The sequence below is a fragment of the Dromiciops gliroides genome, chromosome 2, assembly GCF_019393635.1.
Source record: "Dromiciops gliroides isolate mDroGli1 chromosome 2, mDroGli1.pri, whole genome shotgun sequence".
Lineage (NCBI taxonomy): Eukaryota > Metazoa > Chordata > Mammalia > Microbiotheria > Microbiotheriidae > Dromiciops > Dromiciops gliroides.
The window spans coordinates 617,420,749-617,440,868 of record NC_057862.1 but is presented as its reverse complement, the minus strand read 5'-3'; the positions used below and the strand labels follow the sequence as shown (position 1 = coordinate 617,440,868).

Below are 20,120 nucleotides of genomic sequence, written 5' to 3'. Positions count from 1 at the left end.
TAGAAGAGGTTTCTATTTCCAGATTCTAGTAGATGGCTTATGAGAGCTCTTCAAATTCTGAGATTCCATGGCTCTCTTCTCTCATTGTTTCTAGATTATGAGACCCTTGAAGGAATTATCTATCCTCAACTCAGAACAGCTGAAAATCCCACAGAGCAAATACTGACTGAATTGATTATTTCATGGAGAGACTCTGAGATTAGGGTTGAGACCATTATTTAAATTTTTAACGACTGCCTCCAGGCTCCATTTTAATCTATGAGCTGCTATTCTTTAGTTTCACTTAATTGAGGCATTTAGAGTAGTGCTTAAAACAGAAAACACATTGTCACAGCTACCAGAATGATTCTGCATCCCATGACATAATCCACATCATTTTTCTCAACAAAGTTACAGCTCCCTACTTCTTACAAATATTCCCATCTAACACTTTAATGGCCCCTTGTGTGCTTATTTCCTGACCTAAACGAGCCCAGGACTTGCTAGATATTTTGATAGTGCCTGAAGAATCAATGCCCTAAAACATATAACTCCACCAAACCAGATTTCTCATTTCTGGCGCCAGTCTGCAGACAAGCTGACTACCTAGTAACTTGGATACAGGTCATTGTGGTCTTCCAGTAACATTTAAAAATCCTTTTAACAGCTGAATTCTGGAATAGACATCAAAGAAGACTATAGTTAGAAAGTAATCACACCATAGTAGAGCATACTCTACTGTATATAATTTTGATCCAGTCAAAGAAACTTACTAGAAATACCACTAGGATCTGGGATCAAGTTGAATTTTACTTTCCACATCACACAAAATAAGGCTAATACGAGAAATGTTAGAACATAAAAATAAACTGATAAACTGCTATTTTTATCAAGATTTATAAGTATACATAAATCTTTCAAATATAGCCTCGTAAATCTAAAACAAAATTAAATACAATGATTCTGAATTCATAAAAATGACAAATGACAATTTAAATTTTGTTTAGTAGTCTAAATTATTTGCTTTACACTGTTATAACAACACAATTATTGCCTCTGAGAAATGTTATAATTATGAAAAAAGCAAGAAAAACTAAAGGCTGCAAGGCAAGATAAAACAAGGAAATATTCCTGAGACTCAGTGGGGTCAGAGGTCAATTTCCTCTCGGAGGAAATGGCTTATTTGGAAGGAGCAGGTACAGGAGGGAAGCGGCACAGAGGTTTTAAACTGTAAACTCAATAAAGCTCAACAATGTAATATGGAAGCAAAGAAATCTATGTCCCCTTAGGCTGCTTGAACAGAGCAGTCACTTTTAGGAATAAGGAAATGACGGTTTTGTCCTGAACAAACCTCCTGCAGAGAGCTCTGTTCAGCGGTGGGTGTCATATTTTGGGAAGGACACTGAAAAGCTGGAGAGCACAACCACAACGGTGACAGGCCTAGACTTTGGACCATCTAAGAAGAGGCTGAAAAAATGGACATGAGGGCATGGAAGGAACATGACTGTGGTCTTCATGTACAGGAAAGGCTATCACCCAGAAAAAAAGAATTCGATTTATTCTACTTGATGCCAGGGGACAGAACTAGGAGCAGGGGGTAAAATGCAAAATGGCAAATTTAGGTTTGAATTAAGAAACATTTTTCCTAACAACTAAAATCAACCCCAAAACAGAGTGGCCTGCACTGGTAAATCGAGACTTCCATTTCACTAGAGATATTCCAGAAGAAGCTGTATGTCTTTGGTATATAGTAGAGTGAATTTTTTAGGTATATGATAGGCTACATGATCAAGGACATCCTTAATAACTTGGACATTTTGGGATAAATGCAAAATATATTTCCATGAAATATGCAACAGTGCAGACAAGACAGAACCAAATATCCTGAGGATCCAGAGTTCTGACTTAAAGAAGACGACCTTTTACCAGTATTTGATACCTGAATGCAACACAGTGGATAGATTTCCTTACTTATTATCCTGCAATTCTAGGTTTAAATTAAATCTTTATACTTTAATGTAATTTTGAAAAATAAGACTAAATTGTAGTTACAGAGATTAACTCTGACATTCGTGGTGACCAGTTGATAGTAACAAATACAATAGAAACTTTAAAAAAAAATCAGTAAGTATTGCTATTTTACCTGCAGAATGGCCACTTCATTACGAAGCTGACTTTCCTGTTTTGTGGGAAATCTCATCTTATCAATCACTTTAATAGCCACATCCCGTCCAGTCTTTCTATGTTTTCCTGGAGAAAAAGAAGTGAAATTAGTAATACAGTTAAAATGCAAGCTCTCACAGATGCCAAACACCATAATGGGAAGTAGTCTACCAGCTAAAACAAGCAAGCTTACTTGAAATGTACTAAATTTGTGCATTTCCTTTCTTCCTAATATTTCTGTTAATTCACCTCCCTAATCCCTTCCTAATTTTGAGAAGAAAAAGCTGATATTTTCCCTTCTGTATTTATTTACCTCCTAAAAGGTTATTTATGAGACTCAACTGGAATACTTAAGGAGGCAAAAATGACTCTGCTGAAAGTAAAAGGAAGAGTGCTTAGATGGGCATTAGTAGCTAATGTGCTCTGACCAAGCCCTCAGTGGCTCAGCCTGGGAAGAAAATTAGGCTCCTGATTTCATTTTATTCCAAGTTCACCCCATCTCGGCAGAACAGCTGAGAACATTTCTCACTCCAGGTCTCTGTATTCTTGGTAAAAGAATTATAATATAGTACAACTTGATCTACTTTAAGAAAAGGTCATTATACATTATGATGACCAAAAAATGCCTCTCCTGGTGGCCACCCTTATGGCAAAGAGCATCTGATCCAAAGCTGCTGCTCTTCCAATACCAGACATAGAATCTGAAAGTCTTTTGAGATTGGCAAAGGTGAGGGGTGGAGCCAAGATGGTGGAGGAAAGACATTAAACGCACAGAGTTCCTGATACAATTACCCCAAAAACAGCAATAAAAGAACCCCTGGAGCAGAAAAACCCACAAAAATATGGGCTGAGATTATTTTCCAGCCATAGACAGATTAAAGGGGTAGGGGGCAGCTAGGTGGTACAGTGGATAGAGCACCGGCCCTGGAGTCAGGAGTACCTGAGTTCAAATCCAGCCTCAGACACTTGACACTTACTAGCTATATGACCCTGAGCAAGTCACTTAACCCCAAGTGCCTCACTGAAAAAAAAAAAGGAGGGGGGGGGGCAGCTGGGTAGCAAAGTGGATAAAGCACCAGTCCTGAATTCAGGAGGAACTGAGTTCAAATCTGGGCTCAGACACTTGACACTTACTAGCTGTGTGACCCTGGGCAAGTCACATAATCCTCATTGCACCACCAAAAAAAAAAAAAGGTTAGGAGAGGGGGATGGGGCAGCTAGGTGGCACAGAGCTACCAGTAGAGTCCAACCCTGCAATCGCACTGACAGAGACCCCAGGCACTCAGCACCAGAGGAATTTAATCCCCCCCCCCAGCATCCGAATCAGCTGCAGCACCAGCTTCTTCTGGAACTGAGCTTGTGGTTGGGCGAGAGGGCTGAAAGGCTGGCCGGGGGGAAACTGCAGGGGTATCAGCGGGACCTAGGGAGGAATTCAGCTGTCCCTCCCCAGAGAGGAACCAGGAAAAATCCTGAGCAGTGGGAGGCCCAGGTGGGGGAGGGGTGCAGGCTTGTCGAAGCTAAGAACCACACCACAGAAAGCTTTGTTGGTTGGTTGTTTAGTAAGTAGGCTTGAGGTTATCTTCAGACCAGAGAACAGGCCGGGGAGAGAAAAACCTGCCCTCCCTCAAACTAAAACACTTGGGACCCTCTGAAGCTTGGGATAGTAGTGTGGCTCAGAAGCAGGTCCCCTCCCCCCTCCCCCCCCTCCCCGGACTCCATGGGGAGTTAAAAGTTTCTTCAGCAACAAGGAAGATCAAGGTGCACCCCCAGAAGAGGACAACAACCTCAGGGCCCCTACATCCAAAGCTTCCAAGAAAAATATGAACTGGTCTCAGGCCGTGGAAGCTCTCAAAAGGGACTTTGAAGAGAAAGTAGGAGAGATAGAAGGAAGATTTAGAGAGGTGGAGGAAAGAATGGAAAGAGAAATGAGAGCGATGCAGGAAAGGCATGAAAAAAATGTCAACAGCTGGAAAAGTCAAATGGAAAAAAGATAACAAAGCTGTCTGAAGAAAATAATTGCCTAAGAAAATTAGGACTGAACAAATGGAAGCTAGTGATCTTATGAGAAATCAAGACACAGTAAAGCAAATCCAATTGAATGAGATTGGCAAAGGTGACCAGAGCTGGTCCTCTATGGGCACAGCTCTCAAAGAACCCAGCTCAATGACAGGCTGCGGTTAGGTACAGAATGAATTGATACAGCATTTTGAAGTTTACAAAGCACTTTACGTGTCACCGCATTTGATCCTCAAAAAAACCTGGAGGAGGTGGAAGCAATGATCCATGTTTTACAGGTGAAATAACTGCAGCTGAAAGAAATTAAATTACTTGCCAGGCTTCAAACAACTCGTAAGTGTCTGAGGCAGGATTCAACTCAGGTCTTCCTATCTCCAAATCCAGAACTGTAATGTCCACCATAGCCCTAGCTGTTGCCATACCACAAGAAAACACAAGAAGACTTGATAAAATAAAAATTTTAAAGGGGCAAGAAATTATGTAAATAAGACAATCATCTAATATTCAGAGCATTCCTTGCTCACCAATATTATAAATTTTTGCGATAGATGATCTGTCTTTAACTTTTTCACAAAAACGAGCTTTAGAAAAGATTGGAACATTTTTTCATGTACTTAAGGGCACCAATTCCTCATGAACTGTCGAAAGATTTTTGTGATCATCAGTGGGATGACCAATGCATCAAAGCTTTAGAATGCTTTAACACAGACAACTTTCAAATACAAAGTTGTAATGAATAGTATGCAATTTATGAGGCAAACATGGTATTGATTCTAAAACCTGATGTGAATAACTTCAGTCTATATAATGATCCCTAGTCTTTCTCTTGAGCTCTAATTTCAGATCATGAGCATCAGACAATTTGGATGAGATGTCCCATGGCATATCAAACTCAATATGTCCAAACATTATCTTATCTTTTTACAAAATCCAACTCTCTTCCAAATTTCCCTATTTTCTCTCAAAGACATAACAATCCCCTTCCAGTCACCCAGGTTCAAAACCAAAGCATTCTCTTGACTCCTCACTCTCCCTCCATGTATCAACTGCCAGATCCTATCATTTATATCCCTGAAGCAACTTTCACATTCATCCCTTTCTCTCTACTCACACAGCCATCATCACCTCACACTTGAACTACTGCAAAAGCCTAGTCTCCCTAACTCAAGTCTCTCTATATGCCAATCCATCCTACAAACAGCTGTTAAAATGATTTTTCTAAAATCCAAATCTGATCAATTGTTCCATATTCCATATTCAAAAGACAAGTTCTTATTACTCAAAGCTTGTTACAAGCTAGCTTCAAACTACTTCTCCAGCATACAATATGATCCAACCAAACTTGTCTTCTTACTGCTCCCACACATTCTACCTCCAAGACTTTGTAGTAGCTATCCTTCATGCCAGGCAAAAATTTCCTTCTGACTGTCTCCTCTTAGAATTCCTTGCCTTGAAAAATCTGCACAGTTCCACCTTCTAGATGATAGTGATAAGCATATACCCAAGAGGTCAATGACAAAAAGAAGTGCTGCTTATACCACTAAATTATCTATAGCAGCAAAAAAACTAGACACAAATTAGATGCTTATCAGTTGAGGAATGTGTAACAAATTGTGGTACATGAATATAATGAAATATTACTCTACATTAAGAAATCAAAACTATGATGAATAAAGAGAAGCATGAAAAGACATATGAACAGAAGCAAAGTGAAGTAGTAGAACCAGGAAACGAGATACATAATAAGTGCCCCAGCATATGTAAATAACAAAACAACAAAAACTGAACACTGCACAATTTAAATGGCCACACTTGGCTCCAAAGAATATTTGTGAGAAGACATTTTCCCCTGAATATTCTATATAACAGACTTTTTCAATATGTTGGCTAGTTCTGTTTAACTTTTTATTTTCCTTTTCTCTTTTTATTCTTTAAGACAAGGAATAATTCTCTGGGTGGAGTGGAGTGAAAAGCATGCAGTGGGAAATGCTGGTGATATAAAAACAAAAAGCATCAATACAAATCTACTTTAAAAAACTAAAGTTCATTTGTAATGGCTTACCTCCATACACAATACCAAACTGTCCTGAACCCAAGACCTCATCAGCAAATATCTGGTATACAGAACTGATATCCTATTTTAGGAAAAATAAGAAAAATAATTTAACAGATATCTCCAGTGACTCTTTCCCTTATGATAAATAAATATGCTAGCTTTCACAATTTTTTTAAAATCCTACATAAAAAGTCAAAGGTATATTTCAAAAGATAGACTTTTTTACTATGTCTCTGAAAAAGTTAATGTTCAATTTTTATACTTTAAATCTTAATTTGGGAACATACTGTGAAAGGACAGTACATTATTTTACGACAACTTGACTAAAATTGGCTTGTTTCTTTAAATATCCTCTATATCACAAAATTTGGATGTAGGATTAAAATTAAATTATTATTAAGGAAAAGAAGAACATTTTGTCCTAACTCACTATTAAAAGCTTCCATGCCTCATTCTAAAGAAATTTCTTCCCCTACATACCCAACTCCTGTAACTTAAAGGAAATCTCCCATGGTTCATATTTCACAAGTTTAAACTGAGAGTGCGAGGGTGTGATATACAGCCAATGTTTCCATTAAAATGAAGCCTACCCTGGTCCCCAGACATTCCTTGGGCTTCCGGTCTCTGGCCTTTGCTTATAACATTCCCTCCTAACAGAATAAACCCCCTCCCCAACCAGTCTGTCAAAAATCTACCCATCCTTCAAGAATCAACTTTAATCTAATTTACTCCATCAATGCCCTAAATAAGAAACTTCTTCCTTCTCCCACCTCTTATAAATTTGTTTTTGCCATTCTTCCCAGATATCTCTTCATTTGCCATTTGTCACCAGCTGCTCTGCTTGGTTTTGATGACATCATCATCATGCCCCCATGCCCCACCTCCATAAATTCATCAGCAGAAAACTCCTCCCCAAGGAGACTGCTTCAGCTTTGGCACTCACCCCTCAGGAGTCCTCTCAGCTGCTTCTGCTCCTATCATTACAGGAAATAAGAGCAGAGCAAAGAACTTCTCCCAAAGCCTTTCTTTATGGAGGACTCCGAATCCTCACCATCTCTCTTTGCCACCAGCTTCTCTCCATTGCCACCACCTCCCCCTTCAGCTTGCTCCTTTCTCTTTGTATTCACAAAGCTCAGTGCCAGTGCTCCTGGTACATAGTTTACTGTGTTGTACTCTACAGAATTTGTAGGACTGACTTGTTGCATGTGGCCTCTCACTGCAGTTATGTGGGTCAATGCTAGGTCCCCCACAGGGCCCAGCCACCACCTCGTGCACTGAGTGAAGGTGCTGAGGTGAGCGCTCACCCTGAGTAAGCTGCATCACACACTCATCAGCTAAACGGCCCGTTTTGCTAGAACTACAACTTACCACATTCTCCTGGACCTGGCAGTTAGAGACAGAGATGCTCACAGACAACTCGCCTGTAAGATATAAAAAAATAAATTAGTAGGGGCAGCTAGTTGGCTCAGTGGATAAAGCACTGGCCCTGGATTCAGGAGGACCCGAGTTCAAATCCAGCCTCAGACACTTGACACTTACTAGCTGTGTGACCCTGGGCAAGTCACTTAACCCCAATTGCCTCACCCAATAAACAAGCAAATAAACAAATAAATAAATAAATTTAGTAGAAGGAACAAAAAAAAAGTTGATATTCTACTTAACTGAACAGTAATGTGGTATGATTTTTAATACTGCAACCAAAGTAAAAAGATATATCTAAGATGATGAAATGAACTGGTTTCTAGACAATATGTAGATAATAAACAAGAAAAAGGAAACAGGGAAAAGGGAGAGCACATGGACCAAAAGCAGCCAAAAAATGGTTATTTTATAATCCTCAAAATCCATAAAGTTTCATAAACAAGAGATGCCCAGGTTCATAGCTTTGGAGATGCAAGCAGTTATTTAGTCCAACCCCCCCAGAACAGTGAAATGACACCTCCAAAACCACAAAAGAATTAAGAACAAAAACCAGATCTGAACCCTGGTCTTGTCCCCTCTGCCATCCTGCTCTCTTAACAAAGGTTAGATGTAAGATAATAGGCAAAAAAAGGACAAACAATAAATTGTATTACACTAACTCTGAAAGTAACTTCTATTTTGAATTGCAAATACAATTCATGAAAAAATGAATTTTAAGATCATTAAAAAAAGATCAAAGAGTAAGCAAGGAAGAGCAGCTAGGTGGTGCAGTGGATAAATCAATGGCCCTGGATTCAGGAGGACCTGAGTTCAAATCCAATCTCAGACATTTGACACCAGGTGTGTGACCGTGGGCAAGTTACTTAACCCTCACTGCCCCACAAAAAACAACAACAACAACAACAAAATATTAAGCAAGGAATCTTCCAGTCTAGGCTAAAAATTTTTCAAATTTTTATTAAAACAAGAAAGGGCATAATACTGCTCCAAGCTAATCTTCCTTAAACAATACTTCTGCCATTACATGCTCAGAAAAGCAGTGGTTTCCAGCTATCTCCAGAAAGAAACTTGGAGGTCCTTGGACCTTTTAAGACCCTTGATCTCTTTGCTCCTCTGGCTCCTCAGGTAAACAACTAACATGGCCAAGGTGACCTCTCTGCTATCCTACCTATCATCACTTCTCCATCACTGGTCCTGCTTATGCCCCTCTCCCTCCTGGAACAGGGCTCCACATTGTCTTCATCTGTCCAAAGATCTCTCTGGCTCTACCCCCTTCAAGCTCAGGCTCAAGCCCCATTTTCTCCATCAACCATTTCCTGACTATTCAAACCTGCATTGCTCTTTCCCTCCTTTGAACTCAGTCAGTACTTATCTGCACCACTGGACACTGCCTTACACTGTTTAACTCACTTACATGTGTCCATTGTGTCTTTTCCAACTAGAATACACGCTTTCTAAGGGGAGGGAGGGGTTCTTCTAAGGCTGCTGGCACAGTGCTTACAGAGGAAACACTAGATACGGGCTCAAATGAAATAACTTTTTACTATTAAAGCCCAGTAAACCAGTTAAGGTATTTGCCCTCAAAGTTTATAAAACCATAGGACACTTAGAAAAGCAGTGTTATGCCATGAGTCTCACCATGACTACTATTCAATTCTTAATGCTCACATACGCTTTCAGAAAATCAGTCATTTTAATATGACAAATGTTCTTTCCATCAACCATCACTGACTCTATGTTAGGCAATATGCTAAATCCTGGGTACCCAAAGAAAGGCAAAAACACTGTCCCTGTCCTCAAGGAGCTCATATCCCAATGGGTGAGACAGCATGTAAATAACTTTATGTGCAAATGGAAGATAATTCCAAAGAAAAGTACTAGCAGCGAAGGGGTATGAGAAAAGGCTCCCTGTAGAAAGTGAGACATGAGAACCTTGTTTTATATTTCTTTAGGAAGCAAAGGGTTAATGACTTGACAAGTTATTAATGCTTAGCAAGCAGAACTTATTCTTTACCTCTATCATTTAATTCCCTATAACTGTTTTAGAGCAGCATACAATTCACCCGTGAACCAAAAATTAAAATTTCTATAACAAGAGCAAAAAGTGGTATAAGGGTTAACTGTTGCAAGAGGTTATAATGGGAAACAATATTTTAGTGAGGAAAGAGCAAGGTAATGTGCCACACTGCTAAAATCATGCTGAACAAGCTGACTGCTTACTGTGATCTTTCCCTTGTCCTGGAGAAGTACAAATGCTGGCCTGAGGGGTAACTGGCATGAGAGCCTGACGAATGGCCTTTTCCCAGCTCTGGGCTACATCTAGGCCCACTCCCGTGGCAGCCAGGACTGGACTGTGACAGCTGCCTCCATTGTTCTCACCCACAAAGTAGACCATCGTATCAGTGATGATCTCAAAACAGTGTGGGTTACTGCCATGAGAAATGTGAGAAAGATCTTGTGGCAGAGACACGCGGAGAATTTCTGAAAGTGGGATTTCCTGAAATAAAAAAGCATTGAAAAATGTGAATAAACCTTTGTTCAGCCACACGAAGTAACTTAAGATCTCAATTCCTACCAGATGAAAAAAGCAAGAAGGAGCACAGTGCATGTAGCACGGAGCACACGGCCAAGAACCAGTCTTGGGTTCACTGACTTTTGCTTTTAGAAGCTTGAGCAAGCTTCAGCAAGCTTCAGCATCATCAACAGAGGCAGAACAGGGTCCAGGCCCCAAATGAGGATTGAGCCTGGCAAAGAGAACATTTCCTTATCCACGATGTTGTCCAAACCTCATTCGAGGGCAAGGAGATGACATAAGAGGGGGGACTTGTAGTTGCTACCAGCATCTGCTCTTACCAACTGTCACCAAATCACGGGGCTATGGATTCGGCCTGTGATGTCCCTGACACAGGGAACTCCCAGACAACAAAACATCATCTACCAATGCAGACTAGTACCTTCTCTGCAGTTCAGTGCACTAAAAAAAGGCCAGGAGCACTGGGAGGTTGTGACCTGCCCCAGATCAAATGGCCAGGATCCATCAAAGGTAAGATTTGAACCCAGGTCTTCCTGGCCTTGAAGCCAGCTGCCTCTCCCCCAAATCAGATTAAGGAATAGTTTACTGAGGCCCTACTATAGACGAGGTGCTATAAAGCAAAGAGGGGTCATGTGGCAAAAGTAGAAGACAGGCTGTGGGGAAGTGGTCCTTGTCCAAGCTGGTCATCTTTCGTTACTGACCATAACTCTTTAGAGCAGTGATATCCAGTCTACCTCCTGATGTGTAAATGTGGGCCAAAGACAATGTCTTAATAACAACCCATCCCTTGGCTCTTCTCATCTTTCCAGTTATGACATTCATCAATATTTCTCAGCAACTGTCAGACAGAAACAAGGCATCAGAGGGTCTAGGCATGCAGGAAGATAAGCCGGGATCTGTCATCAGAGTAGATGGGAACAATCAGGATTCAGGACGAACAAAGCTCAAGCCAGCTCTTAGAGGCAGTACATCTGAGTAGAGTAGCAATGGAATGGAGCAGCAGGTTCAGAATTGTAATAACAGGGGCTTGATGGCACTTCAGAATTTACTCTGTGACCCTTGACAAGTCAATCTCTCAAAGCCTCAGTTTTCTCCTCTACCTATATCTCTTCCAGGCCTAAATCAATGATGACAAAAAGAAGGGCCTTTGTTTCAGGAAGAATGTGAGGTTATGACAAGCACTCCACAATTTTGCAAAGATAATGCACCTTCCACTCTTTCAGTTTAGTCAGTTCTGAGTCAAGCTCACTGTCCATCCACAGGCTCAATCCAGGCAAAGTAAGGAGCCTGGCACAAAACAGACTTTGAATAAATACACATTAACTGACTTTACCTCCCATGTTCCAATCTCTTTCCACTGGACAACTCAATGTGCTTCCACTCAGCTGAAAACAATGGTCTGGACAACAAGCATTCTCTTATCTACTTGATTTCTCAGGTGTGGATAGTTGGGCTAAAACTCTTTTGAGTCATTATGGATCTCATTTAAGAGGGTCTGCAATGTTTTGGTGCTCAGTGCAATACTGAGCAATTGACTCGGTATTGTCCTCAAGCAGAAGTAACTGGAGAACTCCAACTTCTATAGGGAACTTCACCCTTCCATATGGACTATGTGTATCACTTCATCCAAGATGGATACAAACAGTTTCCTCCCTAGTGTTTTTCCTGTCTTAATATTAACAGAGGGTGACTAAACAAAATTATTTTTGTTTTTTTCATCATTGCAAGAACCATCAATGATTCTGATATGTATATAAGAGGTTCCTTGATGGAGAAGAGTCAGTAAAACATCATTTTGCTCTACCAAATCAAGTGCTTTTTGTCAATAAACAATAAAAACAATGTATCTTATAATATGTATCATTTCAGTTAATAAGAAAAAAAAAGTCTAATACGGAATATCATTTATGAAACCCTACCTATTCCCTTCTCATAACTTCACCAAAGATAGCCACACTGTGTATATAGATTATTCTCATAAAAAGTCTAAAAAGATGAATGGATCAGAGGTTGGAAACATTTTCTAGGTCACATTTTTGGGGGGTAAGGGGAGCAATAAGTATGATTTTTTTCCAAGCACTTAGTAATACAGAACCGAGGCTGGGACACAGACACTGGGCAAGGCACACGAGTTTGTTTCCTTACCTGTAAAATGGGATAACACTAATAGCACCTGTCTCCCAGGGTTGTCACGAGGCTCAAATGTAATGTCCTCAAAATGATTTTCAACCTTACAGCTCCACGTAAGCATGAGCCATCATTTCCTTCCACAGGGCTCCTCAAGGACTTCTGTGGTGGCTCCACTAGCCCCAATAGAGAAAGGTCTATCACAGAAATCTTTGAGGGATTGCTTCCCATTTTTCACTTATTTGTGCTCTTTCCAGCTTCATACCTAAATACCCTTGAAATGGAATTTCATTGAATTCTTGTCTGTAAGCTCCTTTTTCTCTCCTCTACTTGTACATGTTTTATGTGATCCTGCCTACACTCTTTTATAAGTTTTCTCTGGAGAGTGTAACAGACTTATGTTTTAGGCCTTGACTCCAACCGCTCTCTGCTTGGCAAGGAGATCAAGGGTCTACAGGTTAAGGCGGCTTCTCAGATCTTTTGGTCCTCATCTTGTAGTCCTGATGATATATTTACATCAGCTAAATGTCCTTAGGAGGTGGTGAGAGTCTGTGTTAATGTCTGATTTTATATACAGGTATATTACATGTGTGTATGTGAGTGCATGTGTGTACATATGTGTGTGTTTCTACCTGCTGAAGTTTTTTGCTATTTTCCTCTATGCCCACTCTTCTATGAAGGCCAAAGAGCATCAAATACAGTGATGGAAGAGTGTTATCAAATCTTTTTACAGAATTTCTCCCCCCTCCTCCTCCCTAACAGCGGCTAACAGATAAGCTGAAATCATCTTCATGTTGGTCCTTTGTGCTTTATCCTAAGCATAACAACATATGGCCCTGTGTCTCATGAAGTCTTCTCATTACCCTCTGACACACCTCTCATGCAACCCCGCAAGCCATCCTTCCTCTTCGCTGAGACTTCATCATGTCTCATTTCACTTACAGTAAGAATGTTAAGACTGAGAGGATTCTGTTCTTCTAGGGCCTCAAGTGGAAGTGTCTTCTACTATACAAAGGCCTCTCATCCAGCATATTCGCATCTAATGTTTATAGAGAACAGCAAATCCTGTGATTCCAAGGACCAAATGCCCCTCCTTCCCTACCACTGAAGCAGGAAAAGAGGCTAACAGGCCTTAAATTTTGTTTCGTGGGTTGCCAGGCTAAGATAACTGTGATAAGCCTCTGAAAATTCAGCAGGGCAAGTCATGTTTCCAGGACTATATTCATGGTTTTTCTAGCAGGGCAGAACCATTCAGAGCCTGCACTCTGCTGGCAAAACCTTTGACAACCCAATGAATTCCATGCCACAATGAAATATTAGATTAGGATTTGTAGAAGCTGAAACCAGAAGCAATCAAAACTACAAGGCAATGGGAAAACATGGTGGTTAAGCAGGTTGCAACATATTACAACAATATTCTATGGGCAAAAATTGGTATAAAAGGCATCAACTGGGGGCAGCTAGGTGGCACAGTGGATAAAGCAGGAGGACCCAAATTCAAATCCGGCCTCAGACACTTGACACATATTAGCTGTGTGACCCTGGGCAAGTCAATTAACCCTCATTGCCTTGCCCAAAAAAATTTAAAAAGGCATCAATTAGTACATTTATGCCTGAAAAAGGTGATGGATCAATCACATAACAAGACCTAGATCCTTGAGATATTTTTTTTAATGAAGCCGTCTAATGGATTTATTATCTATGGAGGATTTATGGAAGGACATGGAACAAGAAGAGGTTTCACAATCTGTACCAGTAGTACAAGAGTACGGTAGCAGACACAAGCAGATCACAGATCTAGCTGGTATAAATAATGAATAAAACATACCACACTGATCAGAGATTCCAAATTTTATTTCTGAAGACATTATTCTTTAAAGGTATAATATGGAATCATTTTAGTAGTGGCAATAGTAATGGTAGTAGAAGAGATAAGTAGTAAGAACTAAGATTTATCTAGCACCTTCAAGTCTGCAAAGTGCTTTACATCTATTATTTCACTAGATCCTCACAACAACTTTATAATGTATGTGCAATTTTAGCCCCATTTTATAAATGAGGACACCAAAGCTGAGAGCTAGCATCTGAGGCAGAATTCCAACTCAGGTCTTCTTCCCTGTAAAGGGCTTAGCACAGGGCCTGGCATATTGGAGATGCTTAATGAATGCTTATCCCCTTTCCTTCCTCCACTCCTGACTTCAACTTCAGCACTCTATCCACAATGCCTCTCAGCTATTTTTTCATCTGCAAAATGTATATGCTAAAAAATATTTTCACATCCCACTACTAGAGTTTTATGAAAGAATAAGCATAAGATAAAAATAAGACCATGTGGATGAAAAGTAATAAATATCATTTATTGTAATTAATGAATTCATATACCTTCTATGTATTATCATATCTATTTTTGAAAGACTAATAATTCTGAAAAACCATTGAGTCTTTACCTTATAATACTTTGATCCAGATTCATTTTGAAATAATGTAAGGAATTTGCTGTCAAGCCTCCAGTAATGTCTCTTTCTCTACAAACAACAACAACAACAACAAAAACACATTAGGGTGCTTTGAGTTTTCAATACTTACTTTTAACTACTTGCATATCTGCATTCACACTCATAATATATAATCAGTTTAACATACCAGACTGTTAACATGTTCACTCTCAGAAACAGCCAAGTTTTCTCTTGGATAATAAGTTTGTTGGGGAGGAGGAGGGGCAAATTTTTATTATCTACATAAAAAACTTTATCCAAAAGTCTCATCTTATTCTTGAAGACCTTCTTCATAGAGCCTTTTAAAACCCATTCAAGGGGGCAGCTAGGTGGCACAGTGGATAGAGCACCGGCCCTGGAGTCAGGAGTACCTGAGTTCAAATGCGGCCTCAGACACTTAACACTTACTAGCTGTGTGACCCTGGGCAAGTCACTTAACCCCAGTTGCCTCACTAAAAAACCAAAAAAAAAACCACTCCCCCCCCAAACCCATTCAAGTATCTCAAAACTCCTAACTATAAAATTTTTAATTGAATTTAATTTATCCTAAAATTAAAGCACTACCCTTCTTTGATATAAAAAAATTGCCTGTAACCATTGCCTGTTAAATAAAATACACTTTTAAATGCCTTCTAATCTTCTCACCTTAGCCCATAACTTGTGGTGGCTTTCTAGACTTGATTATGGCTCTTTCTGCCTTTACTTGCAGATTCTAATTTCTTTAAATTAATCATTTTCATGGCATTCCTCCTGACTCTTTCTAATAACCCCAGTTATGAATATAAACCATTCATTACATTTTATTTTTTTGAATTCCTCTCACACACTTTTTGAAAGAATATGCAAGTAATGAAATTTTTTTAACAAACATGAACACATTTAAAATTATAAAATTACCAACCAAATTGTCTCTGCTGGTGTAGTGCACCATCCACCCTTCTTTTACCATTGTACTGCTTTTCCTCTTTGTGTGCTTGATTGACTGTACAACTCTCATGAGTGGAATATTATTGCTCGTCGATGGACTAAGAAAAATGTTTAAAATTAATTAGAAATATTTAAAATCTAGTTTAAGAAATCACACATACTGTAACATATCAGAATTCTGTTAAGGTGGTTTTTCAAATAATTCAAAAAGCCAAACAGATTTAAAAGTAATAAAATAAACAAATTTCTTCCACTCCAAACATACATCACGCTCTCATGCCTCTGTGTCTTTCCTCAGGCTCTCTCCTATAATGAGAATGCTTTCCCTATTTCCCTTCATCTTTTCAAGTTCTGTCCACCTTATAAACCCAAATCGTCCTTCCTAAGGAAGCTTGACTTGTTACTTCCAGGTTGGTAATGACTTCAGACATCACACAACTTTCTTTAAATAATTCACTAACATCCTCCTTTTTATTAGGCCTATGTTGCTATCTTATTTTTTGGTATATTGTAGGATTCTTGAAAGCAGGGACTATGTGGGCTTCATATCAATTTTGCATTTCCCCAAAAGCTTACTTAGGATAGTGTTCTGCTAAATAAATGAAACAACTTAGAAACAGTAAATATAAAAATATTTTTATATGAGTAGTATTTTCACAAAATGTCAAGAATTTCAGCTTTACGAAGGTTACTCCAGAATTAATCACCATTACTTTTTGATCCAAGTTCCCAAATATATTTTCTATGGTAGCTTTTGCCACAAAAAAATCTGCCGAGGCAGCTAGGTGGTGCAGTGGATAGAGCACCAGCCTTGGAGTCAGGAGTACCTGAGTTCAAATCTGGCCTCAGACACTTAACACTTACTAGCTGTGTGACCCTGGGCAAGTCACTTAACCCCAATTGCCTTACTAAAAAAAACAAAAAAAACACCTCTGCCTGCATGGGATTATCATTTGGCATAAAAAGATAAACCAGTACTGTTACCTTGTGGTGGCACTCTGCCATGAACCTATGCTGTCCTGATTATTTGAAAAGCAGTTTTCTTTTTAAAAAATAAAAAATATGTTCTTATTATTCCGTCCACTATGTCAGTTATCAAAAATTCTGCTGTAGCTATAAAGAACTGCCTGCTACAACAACCTGATTTGCTTGTTGTTAATCATCCAAGAGTCTTCATGTCAGTCCCTGAAGCCCTAACACCCAAAAGTTCTACAAGACCACAGGGAGGCACCTTTGGGTTCTCTGAAATGGAACTCCCTACCTTTCTTGACCTGAATGTTGGATTAGATCTATCATTTCTGAGGCATATTTACTACCTGATGGTTTTGACAGCTTCTTCATCTCTTTCTACATCAAGATCAGAGGGATCTAAGAAGAACATTTTGTCTTCAGGGGGAGATGGCTCTTCTGGGTCATCCAAACCCCGACCACCATCACTGTTCATGTCGCTACTGTCAATGTCCATTGGCATATCCATATCTGTTCCCAGACTGGAAGGTTCTGGCAAAGTTTTAAAGGAATTTCAAATTGTTGAAAGAGCAAGAAATTTAAAAATTATTTCAAAGTTAAAAGTAAAACTAATTTTAAAACGAGTTCCTCTAAAACTGATTTTCTCGTATAAATATTTTTTTAAAAAACTTGCCTATCAACAATGTCACTCATTCAACAAGCATCTATTAAACCTTATATTGTACTAAGCACTGTGCTAAGTGCTAGGGATACAAAAAGGAAGCAAACAGCCCCCTCCCTGCCTTCAAAGAAGCTCACATGCTAATGGAAGAGACAACATATAGACAACTAAAAACATATAAGATATACAGAGAGGATAGAAGGTAATATCAGAGAGAAGGCAGGAGGGTGAGAGAGAATGCAATACCAGAAAGACCTCCTGTAGAAGCTAGGAATTAATGGCTTATCAAGTCTTCCTTTCATTGATAAAACTTATCGTAATGAGAAGTACTTATTCGACTATAACCAGTAATACGTTACTATCTTTACTTTTTAAATTTTAAAAATAACGTTATTGGGGGCAGCTAGGTGGCGCAGTAGATAAAGCACCAGCCCTGGATTCAGGAGGACCTGAGTTCAAATCCAGCCTCAGACCCTTGACACTTACTAGCTGTGTGACCCTGGGCAAATCACTTAACCCCCATTGCCCCCCCCAAAAAAGTAATGTTATCCATAATGTTAGTTAAGTTTTTGAAGACCCTTTCTTCATAAAAAGGCAAATTTCAGCCCAATTTGGGAGTACCATGAATTACAAATTGACGGAATCCAATTCCAAGAGGTTTTACTATAGTTGTTTTCCTTCCACATTTATTGTTGAGCTTCCTACCACAATAGCTGCTAAGCTAAAAGTATTTCTCCATTTTTCCTCAACTTGTTCTCTACTCATTCTAATCTAGTCTAAAATCTCATTCATGCTAATCATCAAAAGATAATTATTAGTAATGATGATTTTAAGAATTCAAAATTCTAAGAATTAACTCATTTTCCTTTGTACTGAATTATGCATATGAGCAAAACCATCAATATAAATAATCTTTTCTTCCTGTGTATATATTTTTTAAAACTCACCAATCATCTGATAAAGTTACTCTAATAATGTGTAATAAAAAACATATATGTGCGTCCTGAAGAAAAATGTTCATTAATTCTATGGTACCATCGTTGTCTGATAAAATAACTCTAATAATATGTAATAAAAAACACAGATATGTGTGTCCTGAAGAAAAATGCTAATTAATTCTATGGTACTTGGCTTCCATTCCTTATGCTTCCCTGTTCTATTCCCCCCCTGATATAAAGTGCTACTAATAATCAAACTCATATCAAGTTACACAAATATTTCAAGGAAAGTTACTTTGGCCTCTAAAGTTTAGCAATATTTATTATGCCATGATATATAAGCTAGATGATAGAATGGATAGAGCGTTATGCTTGGAATCATCATCTTCATGAATTCAAATCTGGCCTTGGCCATTTACTAGCAGTGTAACCCTGGGCAAGTAATTAACTCTGTTTGCCTCAGTTTCCTCATCTATAAAATGAACTGGAGAAGGAATGGAAAACCACTCCATTATCTTTGCCAAGAAAACCCCAAACAGAATCAAGAAGAGTCAGACATGACTAAAATGACTAAATAGCAACAATAAATATATAAGCTCACTGTTATCGCTTCCATTATTTTCCTGAAAGTAGATATTCTATAAAAATCCCAAGATGGGTCTACATAATTGCTAATGACAGCATATAATATCACATATTTATTTTCTCTTAATTGATGATAATAAAGAAAATTTAGCCTAAACAATCTAGAGACAGCCAAGTGGATCAGTGTAAAGTCATAGACCTGTAATCAGGAAGACTGGAGTTTAACTCCTGCCTCAGATACTTTAGCTGTGTGACTCTAAGCAAATCACTTAACCACTGTGTGCCTCAGTTTCCCTATCTGTAAAATGACAACAATAACAGAACCTACAGATAGATCAAATAATTATAAAGTGCTTAGCACAGTACCAGGGACATAGTGGGTGTTTTTAATAAATTTTATTTCCTTCCCTTCTTCCCCACCTCTGAATGACAGAAAGAACCTTAAGGTCATTTATTCCAACCCTGGTCTTAACTAAGCATGAAACCCCCTTTATAACAAGCCTAAACTCTGCCATATAATCTGTACTTTGATACTGACAGAAAATGATTTATCACAATAGCATATATTTCATTTGAGGTTTTCTCCCTATGCCTTCTATCCACTTATCCTCAGTCTATATTCTGGAATCAGGCAGGAAAAGTTTAATAATTTCTTCCATAAGAATTCTTCTCATATTAGGTGTCTGTCTTATCTGCCTTAGCTTCCTCTTCCCCAAATAAGGGGCCTCAGGGCCTTCAACCAAATCTCAACATGATTTTCTTCATATGAACTGTTTTCTCTGCCTTCCTATGCTTAAACTGTTGATTTATTTTAACCCAACTTCAGGTTTTATATTTATGCCTATTAAATTTAATTTTCTTAGATTTGCCCGGAATTCTGAAGAGAATATCAGAGAGCAGGGCCAAGGGGAAAGCTCTAGAGGATATCAATAAAGTTTTAAACTGGCATTGATCCTTTAAACAACTCTGACTACAAACCTGTGGGCCTATGAAGGCAAGGAACAAAAAAGGGGAAATGTAAATAACCAATTTAGCTTAAAGACAGTTGAAAACAATACGGCAAAATGTCTTTTTCTCATCCCAAAAGATAGTGTTAAGAAAACTGTTTTTACCTCCATTAAATGTTACTTCCCCAAGACAGTCTCTAGGTACTTTTGATGCGCAGCGCTTATGACAGTTAAATTTGCAATCTAAAATGAAAATAATCAATTTAGTAATTTGTATGAAAACCTCTATCAACAAATCACAT

At 38.8% G+C, this 20,120-nt stretch overlaps 1 protein-coding gene across 3 annotated transcripts in view; it reads right to left on the bottom strand.

The window, feature by feature from the left end:
- Positions 1 to 20,120, bottom strand: part of PRKD3 (protein kinase D3) — a 110,000-nt gene that overhangs the window by 21,599 nt on the left and 68,281 nt on the right. For all 3 annotated transcript variants that reach the window (XM_043988455.1, XM_043988454.1, XM_043988453.1), the window contains exons 7-14: positions 19,984 to 20,061; positions 17,035 to 17,218; positions 15,693 to 15,816; positions 14,744 to 14,821; positions 9,857 to 10,133; positions 7,583 to 7,635; positions 6,221 to 6,293; positions 2,123 to 2,229 (exon numbers count right to left, since the gene is read on the bottom strand). In XM_043988455.1, coding sequence (XP_043844390.1) covers positions 2,123 to 2,229; positions 6,221 to 6,293; positions 7,583 to 7,635; positions 9,857 to 10,133; positions 14,744 to 14,821; positions 15,693 to 15,816; positions 17,035 to 17,218; positions 19,984 to 20,061 — 974 coding nt within the window. The remainder of the gene's footprint in view (positions 1 to 2,122; positions 2,230 to 6,220; positions 6,294 to 7,582; positions 7,636 to 9,856; positions 10,134 to 14,743; positions 14,822 to 15,692; positions 15,817 to 17,034; positions 17,219 to 19,983; positions 20,062 to 20,120) is intronic.